Source organism: Psammomys obesus, unplaced genomic scaffold (assembly GCF_907164565.1).
Source record: "Psammomys obesus unplaced genomic scaffold, mPsaObe1.curated_primary_1811, whole genome shotgun sequence".
NCBI lineage: Eukaryota > Metazoa > Chordata > Mammalia > Rodentia > Muridae > Psammomys > Psammomys obesus.
Genome location: NW_026590701.1, coordinates 439,436 through 463,323, shown reverse-complemented (window position 1 = coordinate 463,323; position 23,888 = coordinate 439,436). Strand labels below are relative to the sequence as shown.

Sequence of the window (23,888 nt, the reverse complement as noted above, 5' to 3'; positions counted from 1 at the left end):
CCTTACCAGGTGTAACCTCCACAAAGACAACATGATTCCAGTATCAAGTCGTTAGGGTTTCTATTGCAGTGATGAGACGCCATGCCCAAAAGCAAGCTGGGGAAGAAAGGATCTATTCAGCTCACATGTCCACACTGCTGTTCTTCACCAAAGGAAGTCGGGACAGAAACTCAAACAAGGGCAGGATCTGGAGGCAGGAGCTGACGCAGAAGAGGCCATGGAGAAGGGTGTTGCTTACTGGCTTATTCAACCTGCTTTCTTATGGAACCCAGGATCACCAGCCCAGGGATAGCACCACCAGCAATGGGCTGGACCCTCCCCATCAATCACTAATTAAGAAAATGCCTTACAACTGCATCTAATGGAGCCATTGTCTCAATTAGGTTTCCCTCAGATAACTCTAGTTGGTGTGCCAAGCTGACACAATACTAGCCAGCATACAAGGAAAGATGGCTCTTGAGGGTTGTGGACTTGACCCCAGAACTCTATGGTCCCAGCCCCTGGTCACAAAGGGCATTATGGCTGGAACTGGAAACTGGCTACAAAGTTACAAGATTCCCAAGAACAACCACTTAGTATCTCTTAGTCCACAGCTGTGTCCTCTGTCAGGTCCATGTCTGCCAGCTGCTTGAGGATCTGTCGAGAGCCTGGCACATAGTATCGTCTTAGTGATTGAATCCTCTCCCCTCTGAAAATCTGAGGAATGGTTTAGGCAGACAGTGGGTGAGCAGGCTGGCTTCATTATCTTGCCACTCACTCCTCTTGGGTAAGAGTCCAGAGGATCTGGCACTCTCCCCTGAGTAACACAGATGTGGGTCTCCACAGGAAAGCCAGGCTCTTGGTTAGCACCTCTGTGCATCCCAAAGACTCAACGTCTCTCTGACAGCTACCCCCAGCTAGGTCCACCGATTTGCTTGGCTTCTCCCTATAGACTCCCTACAAACCAAAGAACTGATCTAGTAGTCACCTGTTTGCCCAAACCTGCTCTGGCCCCACAAGCAAGTTGCTTGGCGTTTCTGGCCCTGTTTCCCATGTGGGGCCATGAGGACTTACCTGGTGAGGATTCAGTGTTAACAGTGTAGCAGAAGTCAGGAGAGACTCATTGCAACGATCATTTTCAAGTGAAGTTGTTTGGGCAAAAGGGTATACAGTGTGAAACACGATGATACACTGCAGCTTTCATGACAAGATGAAATTTTTTTGATTGTAGTAAATTTAATTTTATTATTTATTTGATTATATTTTATTAATATTCTTTTTTATTTTATGTTTTCTTTGGTGGGGAGGTTGCAAGGGCAGAGGGCAGATTATTAAGGAATAGGCAGATGAGTGGAACTGGGGTGCATGATGTGAAATTCACAAAGAATCAAGAGTTAAAAAAAGATAAAAAAAAAAAAACCCTGTGAATCCAGAGTCGCCTCCCATCCCCCCCCCCCAAAGGAGGCATCCTTCCCAGGTGCCCCTTTTGTCATTTATAAACCACAGAAACTCACTTCTTGCACTAAAGGAACTTGGTCGGTTAAGACTAATGTGCCAAGAGCTGCAGAATGAAGGAAGGCTGCCCTCTCTCTCCAACATGCACTCTGTTGCCCTCCCATGCCCAAGGGAAGGACTGAACCCTGTCTTAAAGGCAACACCGTCCATCATGACTGTGATGGACTTGTCACCTAGATGCCCCACACTGTTGTGCTGGGATTGAAGTTTCAACAGGGATCTAGGGAGACACGTTCTCACACCTGACGACACAGGTTCTTCCTCTTAGACATGGGAGTCTCTCAAGTTCAGCTGGCCAGTAGGCAGGGACTCAAGGCAGAAGGTGGAAGGGTATCTGGTGAAGGAGAGGACAGGGCAAACATCAGTTTAAGTGCTCTTGATGGGTAGGCACAGACAGGAGGCTCAGCAGTTAGGAGCCAGCCTGAGGTCAGACCATGTGTGACTTCCCTTCAGAACACTGTCCCTCTCAGATGTTAGCAACTCTGAAACGGTAGCTGCAAGTCTTACAGCACCTGAAATGCTTGCTACATAACCTGTCCACCCTCCCCCACCACTGAAGCTTGGAAAATATGTCTTAAAGAACCACCTCACAGCCATGAAACTGCAAAGGAAACACCACTCCCGGTGGCAGTGGTTGGGAACAGCCCGGGCACACGTGTCTGAGCAGATGAAGTCTGAGTCAAGGCATCTTGTTGATGGAGCACCGCCACGTTAAGGACCCAGTGCCTCAGACCCGCCCACGGGAATGGTGAAGTCTGCCCTGTGTGGTGAGGCTAGGAAGGATGGCAAAGCACTAAGGTTGACAGTGCGTGTGCAGGTATGAGTATTTACCTACGATTGACAACTCAGAACAGCTTCCTCCTTTCAGGCTGTAACCTGAGACTGCTCCCTGCCGAGACCTACTGAGCCCTCCAACTCCTCCCATGCTATGCTTAACAAGGTTACCCTGTTGTGTAGGAGGTCCTGCTCCTTCAGAGTGAGCACAGGCCACCTAACTGCAGCTTGTTTGTGTGTCTGTCCTTTTTTGGATCTCTTTCAGCTCCCAGTCAGGTCAAGTCCCACCTGTGTGGGACATGGCACCTATGAATGACTTACTCCCCGGTAAACGGGTAAGAAATGACACTATGACCAGAGCTTTCCACAGCTCAGAGCCTAAATGTGTAGTGACCACAGGGGCCATGATGGTACAGTTCAGCAGAAAAGAGCGCTTACCAGGTAGGTGTGAGTTCCTGGAGCAGTGGGTCTCAATCTCCCCAGTGCTGTGACCCTTTAATACGGTTCCTCCTGTCATGTTGACCCAACCATAAAATTATTTTCATTGCTCCTCCAGAACTGTACTTTTGCTATTGTTGTAAATATCTGATATGCAAGGTATCTGATATGTGACCCCTGTGAAAGGCACATTTGTCCCCCAAAGGGATCATGACCCACAGGTTGAGAACCACTGCCATAGCGTTAAGACAGAAATGCAAAGAGACTAAATGCTAGAGACAAAGCCTTTCTTGCCAGAGACAACAAAATGACTCAAACCGTTACAGAGGAGACTGAGTTTATTGAACACGTAATAACTAAGCCCTTGTTTCCTTTATGCCAGGCGTGAGGTGAGGTGCTGGGAATATGTTGCATTGATAAAAACATTCAAAATCCCTGTCTTCATTGTACTTAACACTCTAGACATCATAGGCTACAAGACAATAAACGTAATAAATAAGGAAATGACATTGTAAGTTAGAAAGTAAATAAAATGAAACAGAGCCATGGTGGGAAGGAATGACAGTCCTTTATGGACTCTTTCCAAAACAAAAGAAAAAAAATACCAACTTCTTGGAAAGTCAGTATGTCTGAACATGATGAAGTAAAACATTTCTGGGTCTGTGATGCTTTAGGATTCTAGCAAGAAATTAAGAGATCTGAAAGACGGGGCCGCGGAAGTGAGCACCAGGATGGCTACCTTTCTCGAAACAGTGCTTCTAGAGAGCTCTGCAGGAGGTGACGCCTGCTTCCTGTGGCAGCAGAACCTCCCACAGTTCTAGCAAATTCCACAACTCTGGCCGCACTACCACCCGGCTGCTCTCAAGGGTCAGGGTGGCTAAGGAGGGCTGGCAGCAGCAGACCACGTGGGAGAGTTGGAAAAGCTTGGAGATCTGCTTTACTTCCGACCTCTTCCTAGAATACTGCAGGCTGTTCTTCGTTAATGATGAATGGTTGATGAAAGCAGGCTGTCTGCACTCCCGGCCTCACCTCCCTCTCCAACTACAGTCATCACTAGGCTTTCCTCTTCCCACAGTCAACAGAAGCCAGCGCTAAAACACCGGGAGGATTTCTGTCCTTTGATTTAACTTCAAACTTCAATGCCAGAAAAACAACCCAAGGTATATGGCGAGTTTTATTCTCTGTATAATTAGGTTCTCCAAGTAAGAAGTAAAAATAGAGAATAAATGTTGGTGTCGTCTTCAACATGAGAGTTATTGGTTTAGCAATGACTTTCAGGAAGTCCAAGTTGTAAGACCAGAAAAAAGGAGTATCCACCACGGGACACTTATAAATTGATCACTATGACAGCAGCTCTTCCGAGAGGTAATAATGTCATTAGGTTGTCATAACTGTCCAGTCTCGGGTTAACAACATCTGGAAATCCTTCAGACAATACATTTTCTCTTTCTCGATGTTAAGGCTTCAAGGGCGCCTCTTCACGGTATCTGTCATCAATTTGTTTCTTTGCAAACCTCCTCCTTTTAAATCAAGAAGTATATATAAAGTGCAAATAACAATCACTCCTGGGATCTTGTCTCAACCACCGTATCCCCAAATCCATCAGTTAAACCGCTGGCCAACGAGGATGTGTGCAGGTGTTTCTGGAATTAGCAAATGATATCACCTGGCAAATACAGTATCTGAAGCTCAGCACAGTCCCAGCAAGAAAACATGAAGTACCACAAACAAGCAGGGGTGTGAATGGTGCAGGCAGTAGGGGTATTTTATAGACTCTTTGGATCTTGACACTTAAAATTTCAGGAACCATTACTTAAAGAATGAGGCCAGCAGATTTCATACCACATGTCAGTCTTTAGCAAGAGCAGATTCAGTTTTCCCTGGGTTGGGAACAGAAAAGAAAAAAGAAGAGGTTAGAAAGTGAAACTTGGTGAATTATGTCATCAAGATTCTCTCTCTCTCATACACACACACACACACACACACACACACTTCTCTAGTAAACAACATCCCATTTTATAAAGCAAACGGAGAGCAGAACTTTGCAAAGGTGTCTTCCTTGACATTTGGTAGGTATAGAAGTCAAATATGTGATGAATTAGTTAGGTAAAATTACATCCATTCTTTATGTAAATGTGCATTTGATTTATTTGGCAGTGGAGAGAATGGCAGCCAGGACATGCAATGTATTAGACAAGTACTCTAACTGAGTACCTCTCCAGTTCTTCCTGGAAGACTTTCTAGGGACTTAACTCAATAAACTAATGTGTGGTCACTTGAAAGAATATAGTACACAGCTTTCCTGCATTCAGAGGGCCAGAAATTTACCTTTTCATAAGCCAACTTGGCAGAATTGCTGCTTTTGTACAACTTTTTGGGGAGGCAGGACATTATAGGTCAGGATGACCTCAAATTCACAACCCTCCTGCCTCGGCCTCTAGAGTGCTGGCTCCACCATGCTCAGCTTAGTGCAACTGATTTTGAGAAACATGGTTTATAAATACTAGTTGGAGGTGACAGAAATGATGTTGAGCCATTTCAGTTTGATAGAATAAAAGCCCTGCTTTTATACTGAGCCACAATCCCACATCAACTTAAATTAGCCATCGGAGCTAGGATCCACTATATTTTCTATATAAATGCCAAATTCATGGACAAAATTGCACATTGCACATGTCTGATTAACATTAACAATAAAAAGTTAGTTATTTCCATCTATTACAAACTATCACACAATCAGGAGCATCCTGAGGGGGAATGCCCTTTACACTTCCTTCTGATTTTTTTAGGAGCATAAAGGCCAAGGCTTCATATAGACAGATAGGTAGACTGACAGACAGACAGATATAGATATATACAGATAGATAGATATCATTATATATGAAGCTAAGTCACAAGTGAGATTAAACAGTGTTACTACAAAATACATAACACTAAAGCGATACAAAATGATCAGATACATACTAGTTAAATTCCTGAATTTCTTTTTGGCTTCTGCTCTTTCTTCAGCATCAAAGTACCAGACAGTCATAGCGTACCTGTGAACGACAAGCATGTTTCCTATTAGACAACACCAAACTTCAAACTTACTCTGTGCAGCTCACATTAAAATCATTTGTAAAAGCACCATATAAAGTTTCACCTCCTATTTTAATTCAAAAGTATTTGCCCTGGGTTCATTTCTGTATAAGTGTCATATAAGAAAGGCTTTCTGGGCACTGCCAGGTGCTGTCCTGAGCTGAGGAGTCAGCGATGGGGTCACTAGAACCTTCTCTTAAGATCTCAGCCGCTAGCCAGTGCTTGGACAGGATACGGTGGAAAAATGTCATCTGTGCAGGAAGGTCTGGAGGAGACTTGTCCTGCTAAGGATGAAGGTGCAGGACGCTGGAAGTTTTCATAAGTAACTTCCTTCAGTCACAGAAGCTTTCTAACTCACGGCCTGTTTTCTTTAGTTTTAGACATTGATGCAAAGACACAGTTCAGTACTTTCAGCTGTTCCTTGCTTTGTCCTATCCATGGGATTGTAACTGGAGCTATCTCACGCCTGGATTTTTGAACCTTTTACTTTTATAATTATTATTAGCCATAGCAGCCGACCCCTCAGGGCTTCTAATCTCTTTTGCTGATGTTTTCCCTATGAGGTTGGTCACAGTGGGGCTGGGAAATAACTGGAGAATCCCACCACAAAACATGGTCCTATTTTTAAACCCCATAAAACAAGCCACATGCAGATTTCAATGGCAAGGACTAGTGGCCTTTCTATGCAGAGCACGTCACGGTGTAACAAACCCTGTGACACTCAGACTGGGATGTCTGCGGGACTGTGCAGATATCTGGCTTTAACCGAGTTAAGCTGGGTAATGTTCAGCACTCTCCTCCCACAGCTTTTCCCACGTAGCTGCCCTGGCCAGTACAAGCCTCACTCCACATCACTCGACTCTCTCACTGGTCCATGGTGCTTGTTGGAAGATAAGGAAGAATTAGAGGCAGACGCAGAGATAAATATTTTTTTATCACAGCTTTCTAGATTAAGATTAGACAATCGTAAGATGTTCAGTGACTCTGAAATTTTGCATATCCATGAGCCAAAAAAAAAAAAAAAAAAAAAAAAGAAAAGAAAAGAAAGAGAGAGAGAGAGAGAAAATATTAACAAAAAAGAAAGAAAGATGAAAGGATTTAAGAAGATTCAGTTGCAGGTCTGGGGATGTAACTCAGTTGGTAGAGAGCTTGCATTAGGTACACTAAGCCTTAGCATCACAAAAGCAGGCTCCGGCACGTGCCTGCCTGTAACCTCAGCACTCAGTAGGGGGAGGCAGGAGGATCAGAAACGCAAGGTCATCCTCTGCTACACAGCAAGTTCCAGACCAGCACAAGAGACCCTGTCTCAAAAAAATGGATGTATGGATGGATAGATGGATAGACAGGTGGAACAAGCAAACTTGTAACATCCAACTGTTATGGCGTGGATAAGGTTAGCCCAGACAAACCTTAAGCTACAAAAGAATAAAAATAAATAAACAAATTCAGAACAAATTACTCTTCCATTTCCTAAGGTTCTTTCTTTGCTTAAACTGATAAACTAAATTCACTCAGAGAAGCAGCATGTTTGACACATGATGATCAGGGACAGTTCAACATTAGGTTTTTGTCATTGTTCTTTGTTGATGTTTTTTGAGACTTGGTCTCACTTAGCTCACGTTGCCTTGAACTCTCAGTCCTCCTGCTCACACTTCCGAATGCTGGTATTACAGGAGGGTATCACAAAGTCCAAGCAACTTTAGTTTTTTGTTTTAAGTGTCCAGAAGAAGGAAGGATAAGGGAAAAGATTCTAAGGAACTAAGACTTCAGTATGCACAATTCACAGAAAAGAAAGTTAATAGTTACTTTAAACTTATGCTAATGAATTCTAAAAGAGGCCCCTGCGATTTCTATCACCCTGAACAGATTTACCAATGGGCTATGGGGTTTGAGCAGAACTTCCTCACATAGGTCATGAGTTCTAAGAGTTTTCAGGAAACTGGGGTTCACACACACCCTGGAAAAGAAACCGTGAACCCAGCTCTTACCTGGTTGCATAGGAGGGCTGAACTTCGTGTGGGTTCCTGCGGTCTGACCAGAAGAAGAGGAGTCTGTCAAAAATGGGCTCCACATCTGCTACAAACGATTTCCCTTCTGGAAATATCCGCAGGACCCCTCCATGTAACTGAAGACCAAGAAGAGGGTTAGTTATCTCCTGGTCTCACATGAAGTTTAGTTTATCAGCAATGATGCGTCAGTTCTATCCAGCAGAAACATCACCTCTTCCTCAAATATAAGTAGGTTTAACCCCCAAATACATACTCCTCCTCATACTTTGTAAACAAACTTATGTCAGACTGAGCTATGGACAGCTCCTCATTCAACTTCAGCATCTTTGCACTGCCACAGCCTTCGTGAAGGCCACAGACCCAAAATAGGGAACAATCAGAGGGCAGCACACAAAACTGTCCATGTCAGACTGCTTCAACCCAAAAGAGCAAGCAAATAAATGCTGAGGAGTTTCATAGCTCCATCAAATATTAAGTGTAAGCGCAACTCACTCACAGCTGTCCCTGCAACAACAGTGTACAGACTTCCCCTGAACTCTTCAGATACATACCCTCTGCCCTAGTTCCCTGGACACTCGCCTTTTCAGGACATCTACCACTCTCTTCACCTGCTTTTTCTTTTTCACATGTACAGTCTACTTGTCCTACTGGAACAACTATCTTCTGGGTAGAAATCAGGCTTCAGACATCAATGTTTTTACACAACACATATTTAACGCTGGCAGAAACTGAAATATTTGTTGATTTCATTCTTCCTCATTGGTCATCGTTTTCCCAACAACTCTGCTCACCATAGCATCTCAAGATACTTTTAAGCCCTAAAGGAACTGTTCTAGTCTTACTACCAAGCAGAGAGGAGAGATACAATACTACATAATTACAATATTACAGGGTCTACACTAATGAACAGCAAACAGAGATGTACGAAGTCCAAAAACTAAATAAGGTTGTAAAGTTCCCCAACTTCCCATTCTTAAATCATTCTCAACTTTCAGAGCGTACAAACCGTGTTATACAAACTTCACATCTCTGCCACACCCTGTACAAACGAGCCACACAAGCCTCTGCCACTCACAAGCTACAAGCCCCCCCCCGCCCCCCACGGGACGTATCAGCCTGTGAAAGAAGACTGTGTGGGAAATCTCTTGATATCCCATAGCTGTATTTTTGGGGAACTCTCTCAGTGATGCTGCTGGAAGGGAAAGGTGTACCTCACACTCTGAGCTGGGAGTCACACCAGCTCTGACCCCTGACCTTCACAATCGCCACATTAACTTTATAGCCACCATTCTTAATCTCATCAACTCTGGTGCTAATTCCGTAAGTGAGGGGAAAGAAAAAATAAAACAGTGGAGACAGGCCGTTGGAGACTATAACTATACTAAAGTTACCTCAATGCTGTACCTCACTGGAAAGGCCATGCTCCTTTGATCTGAACTCTCAGTGAACCCCCATCTGTACCTTTTATAACATACACCCTCCAACCTCCTCCCACACACACATTATTCCACAGTACCTTGGCATCCCAGTTCTTATTCAGGTAGTAGATACAGGTGATACAGCGGCCATCACCATTGGGGTTGTCCACATGGCGAACATAACCTGTTCCATTTCCTGGATAGCAAGCCACCATTGCCTGTGGAGACATATCAGGGATGCTGTTTAATAAAAAAGCTTAGAGTCTCATCCCACAGCAGACATACACAGTACATAAATTTGGATTACAATCAGAACATAAAATTAACCTGAGGTAATCTTTGGTATGAGAGCTTAACAGGTAGGCCAGGCCTTAGGACTCCAAGCAGGGTAAGTGCTCCAATAACATCCCCCATTTTAGGACATTGAAAACGTTCTAAAGAACCGTCGACATCATCAAGATGCCTGCCTTTCTTTAACATTCTTTTTTGAAAAAGCAGGTTCCATCTGAGCCCTACAAGATTAGAATCCCAAGACATGAGAAGCAGGCCTAGTGGGCCCACATGCATGTAACTGAAGCACTCAGAAGCAGGAGCAGAAAGCACCAGCCTGGCCTACATAGGGAGACCTTCTCTAAAAAGAAGGAAGGAAGAGAGTGTGGAGAGAGGGAAAAGATGAAAGGAAGAATCTTTGGTGTGGGGCTTAAGGACTGTGCCTGGTTAGCCGTTACCCTGAAATTGTGAAATCATGCTTTTTTCCCCCTTTACAAAAATATATGTCTAATTCCAAATGGAATAAAGGTCAGACATATTTAATAAAAGGCTTAGGACTGGAAGAAAAGAGAAGGGTTGGTGGGAGTCTAGAGCTTCAGCAGTCAGCACAGATAACACAGGGAGGCCTCTCTGAGGGGAAAACTACAGACATATTGTGTACCCTTCATTCTTATGCTCTCCCCAGTGATTATCAAACCAGGTGATAATCTGAGGTCTTCTTTCATTGTCTAAACACTACCTGTATCCACAAGGCAAAAGAAAAACCCTACTGAGAATTACAATTACAGGCTAATAATCCTTTAGTCATTTCATGAGAAAACTGTAATGATGGAGGGGAAGCAAAAAGCAAAATATAAAACCTGTTCACAGTACAAGATACCATTGTAATTTAAAAATAATTTATGGGGGCTCAGGATGTCTAAGGAAAACACTGGAACTGGTAGAGGCAAATGAGGGTCAAAAGCTTGTTCCCTGTCTTGTTTGCAGTCTGATCTTAGCACCTACAGAGTACCCGACACACAGAGGCTGCCCACTGAAAAGCTCACAAGCGCATCCACGGGCTTATGGGTGGTTCCTGTTGAAACCAGATCTCACGCTACCTAGGTTACCAGCTCTTTCTTCCACTTTGAAGCCCTATATTCAGACATACTTGGGGGGATCTGGGTTGTGATCCCCTGATAAATAAGCAAGGTTACTTCGTGAGTAAAGTGACCAGTCGGGCACAGACCCAAACTGAGCCACTGTAGTTCCGTGAGCTGATTCCCAACAGAGCCCGAAGACAGAGCGGGACTTCACACACGCAGCGCGAGCCACGAGGCCAAGCGGTGGCTGGGCTTGCAGAACCTGAAGTTTAAATCAGAGGATGTCTGAACTTTACATTCCAGCACAGTTAGCAATCCCACAGCCCGCCTCTGAAGCTTGAACGTGCAACCAGGACGTCTTGTGCAGAGCCGAAGTTAGCCTGGTAGCCCACGCATCTCCCAGAAAGTCGGATTTTGAGGTGACAGTGATAACGATTTGACAAATGACAGTATTACCAATGGATGGTGGCTGCAAGCAGACAGAGGTGACTGGCCTGGCTAGAGAAAAAAAGAGACCCTCGAGGTCACCTAGAACACATTAGGGAAGTACCTATTCCTGGAAACAGCTGTCAGCAGCGGAAGGGCCAACAGTAAAAGTCACACAATTACTTGCTCATTTCCCCACCATCCCAGTCTCCCCGCCACTGTGTGGGCCTTTAAAAAAGAAGCCCGCTGTCAGTCAGTGCTGTAGCTTTATACTCCGAAACAGCTCTGCTCCCAGAAAAAGTCAGTGGTCTGGACGCCTGCCATCTACCTCATCTGCAACGGACTGTGTGATCCCAGCTCCTCCCTGTGACGAGAGGTTGACATTGATTGCCTATTTGACAGGATGTAGGATCACCTTGGAGACGAGTCTCTGTGGTAGTTTTTGTAGATTAGGTTAAATGAAGCAGGAATGCCTGTCCTAACTGAAATGGGAGAAAATGAGCTGGTCACCAGCATCCTCCCCCCTTGCTTCCTGACTGTGGATGCAATGTGACCAGCTGCCATGACACCCAGCCACGATGGACCATGCCCTGGGCCCTGAGCCAAAATGAGCCCTCCCTTCCTAAAGCTTCTTTTGTCGTGTGTTTTGTCACAGCAACCAGACAAGCAATTAGCACAGTCGTCCGGTGTCCTTAGAGTGAAGACGCGATCTGAGCTCCACGCTGAGAAGAACAGTGTCTTGCAGGGCATCGAGGAGCGCTCGGAACTCAGCCTGAGCTAAAACGCAGGCAGGAAACAAAGACGTTTCCATTACCGCATCTTCCATTGACTGCGGCAGGTAAGAAACAGGGAGAATGTGCTGGCACAGCTCCTTATGACTTACCATCAGGACACCCCTCCATTTGTGGGCATACATGTGTTTAAGGGAAGGAAGAAATCATTTTGCTGGCCAGAGTGCAACTCGCTCTCTCTCTCATTCCAGAAGCCATGTGCACCGCGTCTGAAACAATGGGAGGAAACCTCAGGGAGCTCAAAGGTCCCGCCGCAACCTTGCTGAGCAGTTGTGCCACTGAGGTTTCTGGCTGAGTGCCATCAGAGACGGGTTTTGGCTCCGACACATTCTCAACTGTCTGCTGGTCCTTGCCAGGATCTCAAACTCTGAGGCTAAGAATGCACTGGCTGAGAGGCAAACCTCAATGACGAGTCATCAAGTCTGCGCCAATTTGTGCACGGGGCAGTAACAGACTCCGGAAACTTGGGTTTATCGGATCTGTTATCTAAGCCTCATCAAGTCTGTAGAAGGCTCCAGCGTGCAGGACGGAGGGAAACACTGCAACACTTTATCGTTTTATGGGAACAGAGCTCGAGTATTTTAATGATTACCAATGCTGACATTCACCAGGAAGGTATCTTATTTATTATAGGCTTTTTTATTGGCAAAAACTTCCTGGCTTGACCAATGCTTGAGATCTATGGCAGTTTAATGGCACCTCAGCAACCCAATGGTGGTACAGTCACTCGAGCCTTGTTTTAGTCCTGGGCTTGCAGATGAGTCAGCATCTCTTCTGCATGTTCTCTAGTGCATCGCTGTTCCCTGCACTGGCCCCTGTGCAAAGCCCCATCCCCAGAGGCCTCCCCACGGCAACAGGAAATGAGAGGAATGAACCAGGTGTTCCCGAGCTGGCTCTACACCAGAGATATGCGATCCAGACACCTCCACAGTCACGTTCAGGCAAGAAGTGCACAAACACAGAACTACAGCAGCGTCCAGGTTCATACTGCTACAAATCTGCTTTATAAATGCCACTAGCAGAAAAGAAAACCACACTTGGGTTTGGGGCTGTGGGAAAATCATAAAAACAAGCAAAAACAAGTTCAGAGGTCAAGCTTAAGATTTCTACTCCAAGGCCTCAACTGGATGATCAGGCAACCAACCACAGCCTTACTGTGGCATTTTATGCAAATTAAAATGCAACAAATGAAAACTCAACTCATTAAAAGATTGATCATTTCACTTATAAAATCTGTAACTGGTGTACAGACATTGTTTGCACCTGACCTGGTGTCTCACACCTGCTACTCGTTGCTAAGGAGGCTGAAGCAGGAGGAACACAAATTTTAGACCAGCCTGGATAACAAAAGGAGATAGGATCTTAAGAACAAAGAGCAATGGAGCTCTAAAGCTATCTGGCTGTACAGCCTTTAGATTTCGTTCTACTAACAAATTAGACCTCCTAGGTTGCTGAACAGAAACAATAGCAAACGTTTTAGGAACTTTTAAAAACCTTTTTTTTGGGGGGGGGGGGGTTGGCAGGCCTGAATAGAGATGCGGAGGGACCGGCGCTTGCGGAGGCATCAGGTACCACTGAAGCTGGAAGCCGCCTACTGCTGTGAGCTGCCTGCCATGGGTGCTAGGAACCAAATGCACGTCCTCCACAAGACCACTGCACGCTCTTCATTGCTACGCACCATCTCCTTGGTGCTAGGATTTGTTTAATTAAGAATGATTCTGTCTCTTGGGAGGCATAAAAAAGAAAAAAAAAAAGGAAAAAAAATGATTCTGTCAAGATGACCCTGTCTGGAAGGAGGAGGAGGAGAAGAGGACAAGGAGAGGACAAAAATGCAGGGAGAGAGGAAGAAACAGATTCTGAGTATTGAGCACTGTGGAATGCTTCAGCCTAGTACAGGGTCACCAGTGCTGAAACTCTTTTTACTTTCTGCTAACTCATCTGTAAAAATGGAATTAAGCAGACTGAAGTAAATAGTCCATGTAAAACTCATAGCGCAAAATCCAGGGTTGCTTTCATTTGCATCGAGGGCCATGGGGACCCTTCCTCTCTTTCCCCCTCCACCCTAAAGCACAGCCACACAGAAAATTAGATGTGTCAAGAGTCAGGAAAAAATGCAGGAGAGCACACACCTTCATTAGCTTGGACAAAAGCCCAGTGAGAGGAAGTCACAGCTGAGTTTTCTGGCTTGAAACAATCTCATTGGTATTCAGGTAGCCAGGCCTGGGTGACACGTGGTGGCAGTGTTTTTAGGGTCTGTGGGTGGAGGAACGAAAGTCAGTGCTTGGGGAGAATGGTTCTGAGTGGTCTGCCTTCAGCACATATCCTAACTCACACACGGCTGTGGGCAGTGAGCAGGCCAGCCACCCCTTGAACACTCCATGCGCTGCACTGGCCAAAACACCCTGCTTAAGCAGGATCCATGAGGTGAAAAACAGAGGCAGGGGCATGAGTGACTGCACAGAGGCCTACATGGACTGGCAACAGCCCTAGGCTTAAATTCCTATTTAAAAAAGGAAAACAAAAATCTCTAGATATCAAAATGTCTTATGCAACCATCCGACCACAAAGACCAGAACGAAGGGGGAAAATAAACCAACAAACAAGAAGAGGCATAATCTTTGCAAGTTTTGTTCTTCAATGTATTTTTTAAGTTTAAAGACAAGTGAAGCCAGCATGTCAAGTTACATTCTCTATTTGGCTCTGACAACAAGCGAAAGAACTCCAACTATCCTTTGCAAATTAAATGCAGAGAGCATGAGCCGCTGACTGGAACTGCAGCTTTAGCCCAGCCGCCTCCCTCCTCCAGCAGAGGCTGTGCTCTTCACGGTCACCAAGATTAAGTTTCTATAGCATGAATGGCTGGACTGCTTCATGGACCAGGGGATGACTCAGTGGGAAACGTGCCTTCCACTGAGCCAGACTACCCAAACTCTATCCTGGGACCCAGAGGCAATGGTGAGATCAAACTCTCAAAAGTTGTCCTCTGACCTCTGACCTCCACAATGCACACTGTGGCATAAATATGCCCACATACATGAGTGTAGGTGCTCTCTCTCTCTCTCTCTCTCTCTCTCTCTCACACACACACACACAAAATGTAAAGCCCTCTTCAGAAGACAGCAACAGTCATGAGAAGCTTTTTCTATGTCACCAGTACAAGTTCACAATACCCACCAACTGAGCCAGAGTGTGTAACTGAACAAAAGAAAGGATGTTTTAGAAATTTGTTTTCAGTATTTTTATCATGGGAGGGCAGGTTTTTAAACTTTCTTATTATGATTATTGTGTTTTCGTGTGTGTGTGTGTGTGTGTGTGTGTGTGTGTGTGTGTGTGCGCTTGTACACACACTCAGAGGCCAGAGGACAACTTGTGGGAGTCGTTTCTCGCCTTCCAGGTGGGTTCCCGAGGAGTCAGGTGGCCAAGCTTGGAGGCAGCAAGCACCTTTAACCAGCTTTAGAATTTTTAAAAAATATTTATTTATTATGTATGCAATGTTCTGTCTTCATGTACACCTGCAGGCCAGAAGAGGGCACCAGATCTCATTATAGATGGTTGTGAGCCACCATGTGGTTGCTGGGAATCAAACTCAGGACCTCTGGAAGAGCAGCCAGTGCTCTTAACTTCTGAGCCATCTCTCTAGCCCCAGTGTTAGAATTTTTACACATTTCTTTTAACCACTTATGGGGCTAAAGAAGGGAGCTGTAGGCAATCCAAGCACTTAGACAACAAAGGAAGGTAGGCACGAGCTCAGACTGTCACTAGTTATCTCAGCATTGTGCTTGCTATCCGTGGTTAAGATCAAGCCCTTTGTTTCCCCCTCCAAGGGCCTCTGCGGAGGGACCACTGTGATAGAAAGCGGGCTTTGGGCGACAGCAACATGGTTGCACCCGGCTCCCCCACTTTCCTTCCCAAAGTTTCAAGATGACAGAGTCCAATGCATGTCAGGCTCATCGTCCTTTCAACAAACTCCAAATCCTTCACGTTCCCTACGGGGCTGGTTTCCCGGGAGAACTACTTCTGCCTTCCTCACAAGCCCTAAGTTCACGATAAAGCCGGGCATGTCCTGCACGTACACAGCGCGCTCCGCATCGACCTCACGGCCAAGGCAGCGCGCTGGTGCGCATGCGCTTCCACCTGACCGCAGTCCCGAGGGACTTCGGGACTTCTTCTCGGGGTTTACTTTGGGGAAGTGGGCTTGCCTGCCCTTCCTGTTCCGGCAGGGGCGCTGCACCTGGGAGAGCAGATAAGTCACCATAGTCACTTGGCGGCCTTCACTCCCCGGTGAACCCGGCCCAGCTTCCAGATTGTACACTAACAATCGTGCAGACGCTAACCTTTGTGTGGTCGCTCTGCGTTACCGATGACCGCGCTCACAGGTATGAGGGACCGTAGTCTCTTGAGACGTTTGTGTTGAAGAGGTGGGCTCTCACTCCACACTCTGAGGAGAAACACGCACATGAGCACATAACACATATACCACACAACACACATACGCCCCCAAGTTTGCGCAAAACGGGGGAGCACATGGCTGTAATATCTCATGGTATTCGGTCAAAATTCCATTCCAGAGGGCCCCCACTGCATGCATGAAGTTTTTCAGCAAGTCACTCTCCCCCAAGAAGCCGCTGAAACTCGGGAGACTAGCTCTTTAGGAGACCATTGTCGTTCCTTTCTCAGTTGTAGCTAATTCCTCGGCTTGAAGGGGATTCATCTAAGTCCTGCAATTAGGCACAGTAAACAGGCCTGGCAACACCCACATATCAATGCAGGCTGTCTGGGTTTGGGAAAGCAGCCCTTCCCGTGGAGGCCTGGCACCAGGCCAGCTGGGAGATGACTGAGTGACAGGGCTACGTGCGCTCCGTGAGGGTGGCGGCCAGCCCACACCCGAGCACACGGCCAGGCAGCCAGAGGAGGGAACAGACTCCGGGAGCCCTGGCTCCTCCCCCACCGTTCTCCAGTCACCAGAGAAAGGCTTTCAGCAGGGGCTTCCTCCTGGCAATTACAAAATCAGCCCGTCTAGCAGGCTGGAGGACAGGAGGACAAGCCGTTAACCATCTCCTTCCCACGGTCTTTGCCCAGATGTTAGCAGCTGCCACTCCCTAAAAAGCTCATGGGCCCAGGTGGCACTTCTACAGAACCTGTTTAATTGCCAGGTTCAGAGGAAGGAAGAGAAGCTTGTCCGGAGCCAAGGCTGTTCACACGTTCGCAGAGGGAGTCATTAACCCTGGTTATCATATGGACCTAGAGGTTACCACGTGTCCACAGAGAACAAATGCATTAGTCATCCTGAGGGCAATGTGGGGGTGGGGACTCACAGCATTTAACTTCCTTAACATGAGAAAAGAGACTTATCAGAAAAATCAAACTTCACTTCTAGAGCCCTAAAGACTACACACAATAGGGGAAGGCTGTGACAGCTGATTGCCCAGAAAACTGGGTAAGGGTCTCTTTATGCTTTCATCTTAAATTAATCCCAACATACGTGAAGGAATTCACGGTGGCTTAAATGCAGCCTGGAAGAAAAGGCTGTATTAACAGATGACACAGAAAAACACTGCTACCAATCAAAAATGTCCTGAAAAAAAAAATGCCTTGAAGCAACATTTCTTAGACAGAAGAAACATTTTTTATTAAACATTTGCATTTCGGCACTTAGGAAAAAAGCATCTGCTCAGTTAAGGAAACCAAACTCCAAAGGACAGTGGCTTGGAACTCAGGAGCTCAGCGCTCACATTCAGTTACTGCACAAACCATGCGGACCCCGTCCCTGCCGGTGATGGGTGTGTCCCAACTATGGCTGCTGCATTCATGCCAAGAACTCGCCAGGAGGGTACTCATCCTCGAAGAAGGAGAAATGGAGGCATATAGGAGGTAGGTTGTCTTTGGCTCAGTCCAGCAGAAGGCTGTGATGCTGAGATCCAACGCTTAACAAGAGAGCTCTCCCAGGTGAGAGACTACCCAGCCTGTCCCTAAGCCTTCTGAGGGAGCTAAGGGCTTCAGGTCACTGTGGAGAACAGCTGTCCCGATCCAGGACCCACTCGGGCAGCAAAATGGATGCTCAAGTCCTCCATAAAACATGGTGGAGTGGTTGCATTTGGCCTACCCAAACCCTCCCATCTTCTTTCAGCCGTCTAAGATCTAGTCAGTTATCTAGAGATCTATTCAGTACGGAACCAATCTTTTCCAAATATTTTCAATCCAGTTAAGATTAAATCTAAAGACACAGAGAAGCCAGCTCTACTCATTTCTTCCTTTCCACAGAGACAGAAAGTCATAAGAGGCAACAAACAACCAAATAAAAGAAATTACAAAAAAGGACCAAGAAATGAGCATGCTTGCAGTTGTTTATGAAATACCAGCTGGGGACAGGGCCAGAGTAAAGGACATTGCCTAAATTCTGTGGCAAAGCAGCACAGGCCACACTGTTGTCTTCGCTTGTGTCAGCATGCCGCAGAGACAACGTGAACTCCACCATCAGGTCGCCCTGCTCTCCCTCAGCTCCACGCCAGCCTCACGCGTGCCCTTGGTCTTTGCTCTGCTCTCCCCTTCCCGCACACTCAGCTCCCATCTTAGCCCAGGGCAGGTCCGAAGCCAGGCATACTTCCCTTCCACATTCTGTGATGCTGGGGCCTTCTTCCTAGCACCTTCCTTCATTAGGTCATGTCAACACAAGCTACGGTGTCCAGACTGTCTTCAAATCCTGATAATAAATGCCGATTCAGGAAAAAAAATGTTTAAAGGAAATATAGGAATAAATACATTTCTCCCTGGAAAGAAAATGAGAAATGCCCAGCAAAAGAGTCCCAGACATTAGAAAACCTTCAACTCGGATGGAAAGGGGCCTTCTCAGAAAGAGAGGCCTCAACAGTTTTGGTGAATGTAAAGGAAACTGGTAATAAGAATGCCTGGCTCCAAGTCAAGCAGTTAATTCAACAGTCCTGAGCTTCTCAGAGACAGCTATGGTACCATGTGACAAGTGTAGGGGACTGCCAGGTATGACCTCACACTTGGAATCCTAGTACTTAGCAGAAGCCTGAGGTCCACCATCACAAGTTCAAGGCCAACCTGGGCTTCATAGGAAGATCTGTCTTAAAGCAGCAGCAACAACAACAAAAACAAACAAACAACAACAACAACAACAAAAAAAAAAAACAAATGTGAAGTGAGAGTCAGAGACAACCCAGGATAGTGCTGGATATTATGAAGCTAAATAGGTGAGCCAGTGTTCCAAAGCATGGACTCTCCACCACTCAACACCACTTCCAAAATACTAAGGGAAATAGGTGTCAGGAATGAAACTGCCTTCTTTCAACACCAAGAAAAGCAATGAAGAAGCAGGGTGTATTGTGGGTCCCACCTGGTCCCGCCTGTTTCTTAGCACTTGGGAAGTGGAAGGGGTTCAGAGTTCAAGGACAGCCTCCCTAGCCTGGGCAACTAGACTGTCTCCAAACAAACAAAACAAAATTTAAAAAGCAATAAAGAAGGGACTTTCAGTTCTTCGGAATTACCAAACACAGCCTCCAACCCCCAACTGGAAAAACTGAGGACATCCGTGCCTAAGCAGGAGGAAGCAAAATGGCAGCCACACCCTGATTTCTATTGAATTACACCTTCGATTCCAGTTGAGAGATTTCAGGGCAGACAGTCCCAAGCTTTGGCTTCTCCTGTCCTCAATAACTAGGCATCTTTTTTTCTGGTGAGCCAGGGTCCTAAATGTATCCATAGTTGAAATTCATAGAAGCTCATTTTTCAGAGACTCAACTGTTTGCAAGACACTGCTTTCAGATTTGCAATCATCAAAGTGACCATGAACCTTTTTTGTTCCTTTTTCCTAACCTGTGGTCATCAAGATTTACTTTCCCTTTGAATTACAAGAAAAGGAGGAAATCAGTTCCAAGCTTCATTGCAACTGTAGTCTGGAAAATTATATTTATTGGCACAAACAATAGAAAAGCTATAGACGTGTAAGGCATGGCTGTTCCCCCAAAATCTCACAAGTAAATAAAAAAAATGCTTGTTCCCTATTAGCTTTAGCAACGAATAAATAAGCTTGTATTCCTCACTCTTGCTAACAGAGGAACCAAGAAAATGCCAACACTGTGCCTCATGAGCTTTCCACGGTAGCTCTCAAACTAGCATATCAGAGACTCACCCAATGAGCACTGCATTTCTGCTTCAGTAGGTCTAGAAAAGCCCAAGAATGTGTGCTTAGGGCCAGTGGTGATGCCAGTCCTGAAGCGCTGAAAGCCACAAGCATTCTGTGCCAGAACCAAGAGTGCTCAAAGCCTCACTCAAAAAAGCTCAAAGGTGAAAGGGAAGTAGTCAGCTCTGCACTGGTTACTGAGGAAGCCAGGCAAAGAGAGGGCTCCTAGGGTGTTTCTGCACAGGTTTTGTTCCAGCAGTCCTAGAGCAGGCTGGAAACACCAGTCATTTCTTTTCAGCACGCTGTCCGGTGCTAGGGTCTGCCTATGAGGACAACTGTCAGGCCAGGGCTGGGGTCTGACTCTAGGAACAAGCCTGGGACCCAGGAATCGGCTATTCTCCTTCTCTGTGGGAAATCTAGTCTCCATTTCCATCTAATTCCTTTTACTCTTGGAGGCAGATGTACCATTGTACCTGTCTTAAAGACACATAGAATGGGCTCAGAGAATGGACTTTCCCAAGAACACCGTGTTAAGTGAGATGAAATAAAATGTAAGCTTTCCATCCTAGTGCCTAGTACACACCACCTGAATTTAAGTTAAAACATAAAAATAAATACGTTACTTGCTTATAAAGAGTGGGAGACATTCTGAGGGATCTCAATGCCAGAGGCCAAGCTAGAGCCAGAACTTGGGGACTCCAAGCCTCGGGTCTGGGCAAATCACTTCTCTGAGGCAGATCCGTGGAGGAGCTGGCAGGATCTAGGAGTGGCACGGAATTTCCCAATGGAAGGCAAGAACTTGCAAAGCTAAAGGTTCTCCTTTGGAATGCCCTCTCATAGCTTGTCCAGTGAGAGACCATGACGCAAATTTCTTTTTCTCCTAGCAAATAAGTGTTTTTTAAATATATATATACACACTCTGATATCCACTGAATTCAAATTTTCAGAGATGAAATGAAGCCAACCACCTAGAATCTTGAGTAACTGCATATACAAAGCACAGCGCAGTGGCCTTTGAATTCAGGAGCTTCTAAATTGAAGGGAGGCAGAACAAGCAATCAAATAAACCTCCTGGGGCCGTCTAGCTGCGGCACACGTTGAGTTCTAGGGACAGGCACTACATGGCTTGGGAGGTGGAGAGCAGAAGACAATGGAGAGGCTAGCTGCCTGTGCCTGGCAAATCCCTTTCTAGCATTTCAGGGTGCTGGAATGAAGGCAGTCAGGGAGATTAAGTGTGAAAGGGCCAGAGGAGGTCAGACAGAAAAGGCCTCTGTGACTCAGGAAGAGGTCCAAAGGGTTATTACAGGGGACAATGAGGAGGGAACAGCTCTGGTCACTACCTTTAAGAATGGAGACCACGTGACTAGTGGAGGCCTCCACAGCCAGATCCTCGCAAAGGCAGGGAGGAGGCGCTGGTGAGAAGGTGAGAAGCAAAGGCAGCCACTCTTCCTTGAGAATGTCTACTGAAGAAAGACAATTCTAGCTGAAAGGAAATCATAAAACTTGAGGTTCCACAGTGAGGCAGAGAACGAAAACAAGAGCAATGGGCCCAATTCTGATGAATGTATGTCCCTGCCAAAGTGTTGGAAATGAGGTGTAATAGGCTCTTCAAATCACTCACCGTAACCCATAAAACAACGTAAGTATGAAAGATCTTGGGGCTTGGGGTGTTGATTGTTGTTTGTTTTTGAGACAGGGTTTCTCTGTGTAGCCTTGGCTGTGCTGGAACTTGTTCTGTAGACCAGGCTGGCCTCAGACTCAGAGATCCTCCTGCATCTGCTTCCCTGAGTGCTGGGATTACAGGCGTGTGCCACTGCACCTGGCTTGTTTTTTTAAAAAGGCATCAATCTAGCAAGGGGTGGGGTTGGTTTTGCCCACAGTCTCTGAAGTTTGGATGACGTATAAAAGGTAGGGGAGCTTCAGGGAGGTGGAAGACTGCATCATCTAGTGAATACCAGCACGAGCTTAAGACAACATGCAAACTGCACCTCCAAGCACCCTGCCGACTTCCGGTTCTCCTTTTGAGAGCAACGCCAGGTTGCACTGTCACTTGGAACTGAGCTTCCCATTTTGTCTCCCAACTAGCAAACCATCCAGACTCTTGTCACATCTCTCATTATATGTATTTGGTGATTATTTTTGTTTTGAAGGGCAAAAATAATGAATATGAGGGAGATGCATTATTTTAGTTATTAAATACCTGACAAGAAGCATTTTAAGGTAGGGAAGGTTTATAATGGATTAAAACCTGGGGGATTCAGCCCGTCCTGACTGGGGAAGGCAGGCAGCCTGAGCGTGCGGCTGCTGCTCAGTTGCCTGCAGCCAGGAAGCTGACAGAGGACAAGTACATGAGGTCAGGCTCCCAAACCACAAGACCCTCCTTTAGTAGCTCACTGCCTCCGGCAAGGCTCCACTTTCCAAAGGTTCTACAGCTTTACCCAATAGTGCTGACTCAGGGCCGAGTGTTCAAACACCTCAACCTATGGAGAGGGTAGTTCGCAGCAAAGCCACAGCACATAGTTACCCTAAAACTTGGGCAACGTTATCAATGTGCCTTCTAAAGAATCAAAAACTGGCTTGCCTGAAAAAGGACGCATCAACACTGTTCTGAGCATAGGGCAAGGGAACAAATAAACCCCAGTTCAAAACCTGAGAGGCTCCACTATCTTACCCAGCGCAGTGCAGGGGTCAGTAAGGCTGAGATGGGGCACGGGGTGGAAGCGATGGACAGAAGTGATGCCCTGTGCACCAAAACCACGGGCAGAAACTCACCCACCAATCAGGACTGCGAGAGGAGGCAGACTGAAGCAAGCGCTGTGCTGGTTTAAGATAGAAATAACTGCAAGAAAGGGGGTACAAATCCTATGTATAATTAACCAAGCTCACTAATCTTACTTGGCAAACACCCACAGAGCTGTGAATCCAAGCCAAATCAATGGTTCCTGGCCATCTGCCAATGCTGAATTCTTTAGTCTGGCATCATAAAATGATCTGTCTGTTGTATTTACAATTCCAGTGCCTCTGGATTCAGCCACCCACTGGGCACCCCTGGCAGATACCCAGCAGAAAACATCAGAACTATCATTACTGTCAGAACATGTGCATTTGACAAACACCAGAGAGAAATGACACGTATCTCACGGCATTAGTTAACAGCCACGAAGTACTGCTACAAAGGAACCATCAAATCTGTGGCTAAAATAACTTTGAAAAGAACTAACAGTCCTGCCCACAGTATTAACTTGCTCACTACTCTTTGGTCTTCAATGGCCACAAGTCAAACGTCATTTGTTTACCTAGCACCAGAGACTTTAGCCTAAAGCAGAGATGCCAACTGACCAGACTGGAGTGAGCGGCCTTCTGAGCCTTGTCCTGAAGGACACATGATACTGTGGGGACTGAGGATGCTTTCTGCGCAGACAGTTCTGCTCAGTGCAAGTCTTCTGGCCCCATCACCCTGTCTCCCGTAGACAGTGTGCTCCCAGGATACGACCCTGGGCTGCAATACTATTTTTGCTATTATGAAAAACTAGATTTCCTAGCCAGAGTAAGGAATTAGGAAAGAATTTGTCAAATTTGCTTAAGCTGTCAAAAAGAGAAGATTGTTCCTGACATCCAAAAGCCCATTACAGAGATAAGCAACATAATCCCACCTGAAAGGTGCTTATCGTTTTCAGTCTGAACTATATTTGTAAAAAAATCTCAAACAAAATACTGAATTCACATGGCAGAATTCACCAGCTAGTCCTGGGCCACATGACCCATGACCAGAGGACCCTGACCCAGCCAGCTAAGCCCTCTCTGTGAGGTACCTGTTCCTCCAAGCCCTTCTCAAAGAGCTGCTTGTGTGTGTGTGGGGGGGGGGGAGGGTGTCCTCTCCTAGGAGAAACACCTTTCTTACTGAATGAAGGACCAGATACACACACACACACACACACACACACACACACACACACACACACACA

The 23,888-nt window shown here is 46.0% G+C and overlaps 1 protein-coding gene across 1 annotated transcript in view; it reads right to left on the bottom strand.

The window, feature by feature from the left end:
- Window positions 1–3,026: 3,026 nt before the first annotated feature.
- The window catches only part of Egln3 (egl-9 family hypoxia inducible factor 3), a 25,788-nt gene continuing 4,926 nt past the window's right edge, over window positions 3,027–23,888 (bottom strand). The window contains exons 2-5 of the mRNA XM_055608624.1: window positions 9,310–9,429; window positions 7,773–7,909; window positions 5,671–5,744; window positions 3,027–4,586 (exon numbers count right to left, since the gene is read on the bottom strand). Coding sequence (XP_055464599.1) covers window positions 4,555–4,586; window positions 5,671–5,744; window positions 7,773–7,909; window positions 9,310–9,429 — 363 coding nt within the window. The 3' untranslated portion in view covers window positions 3,027–4,554. The remainder of the gene's footprint in view (window positions 4,587–5,670; window positions 5,745–7,772; window positions 7,910–9,309; window positions 9,430–23,888) is intronic.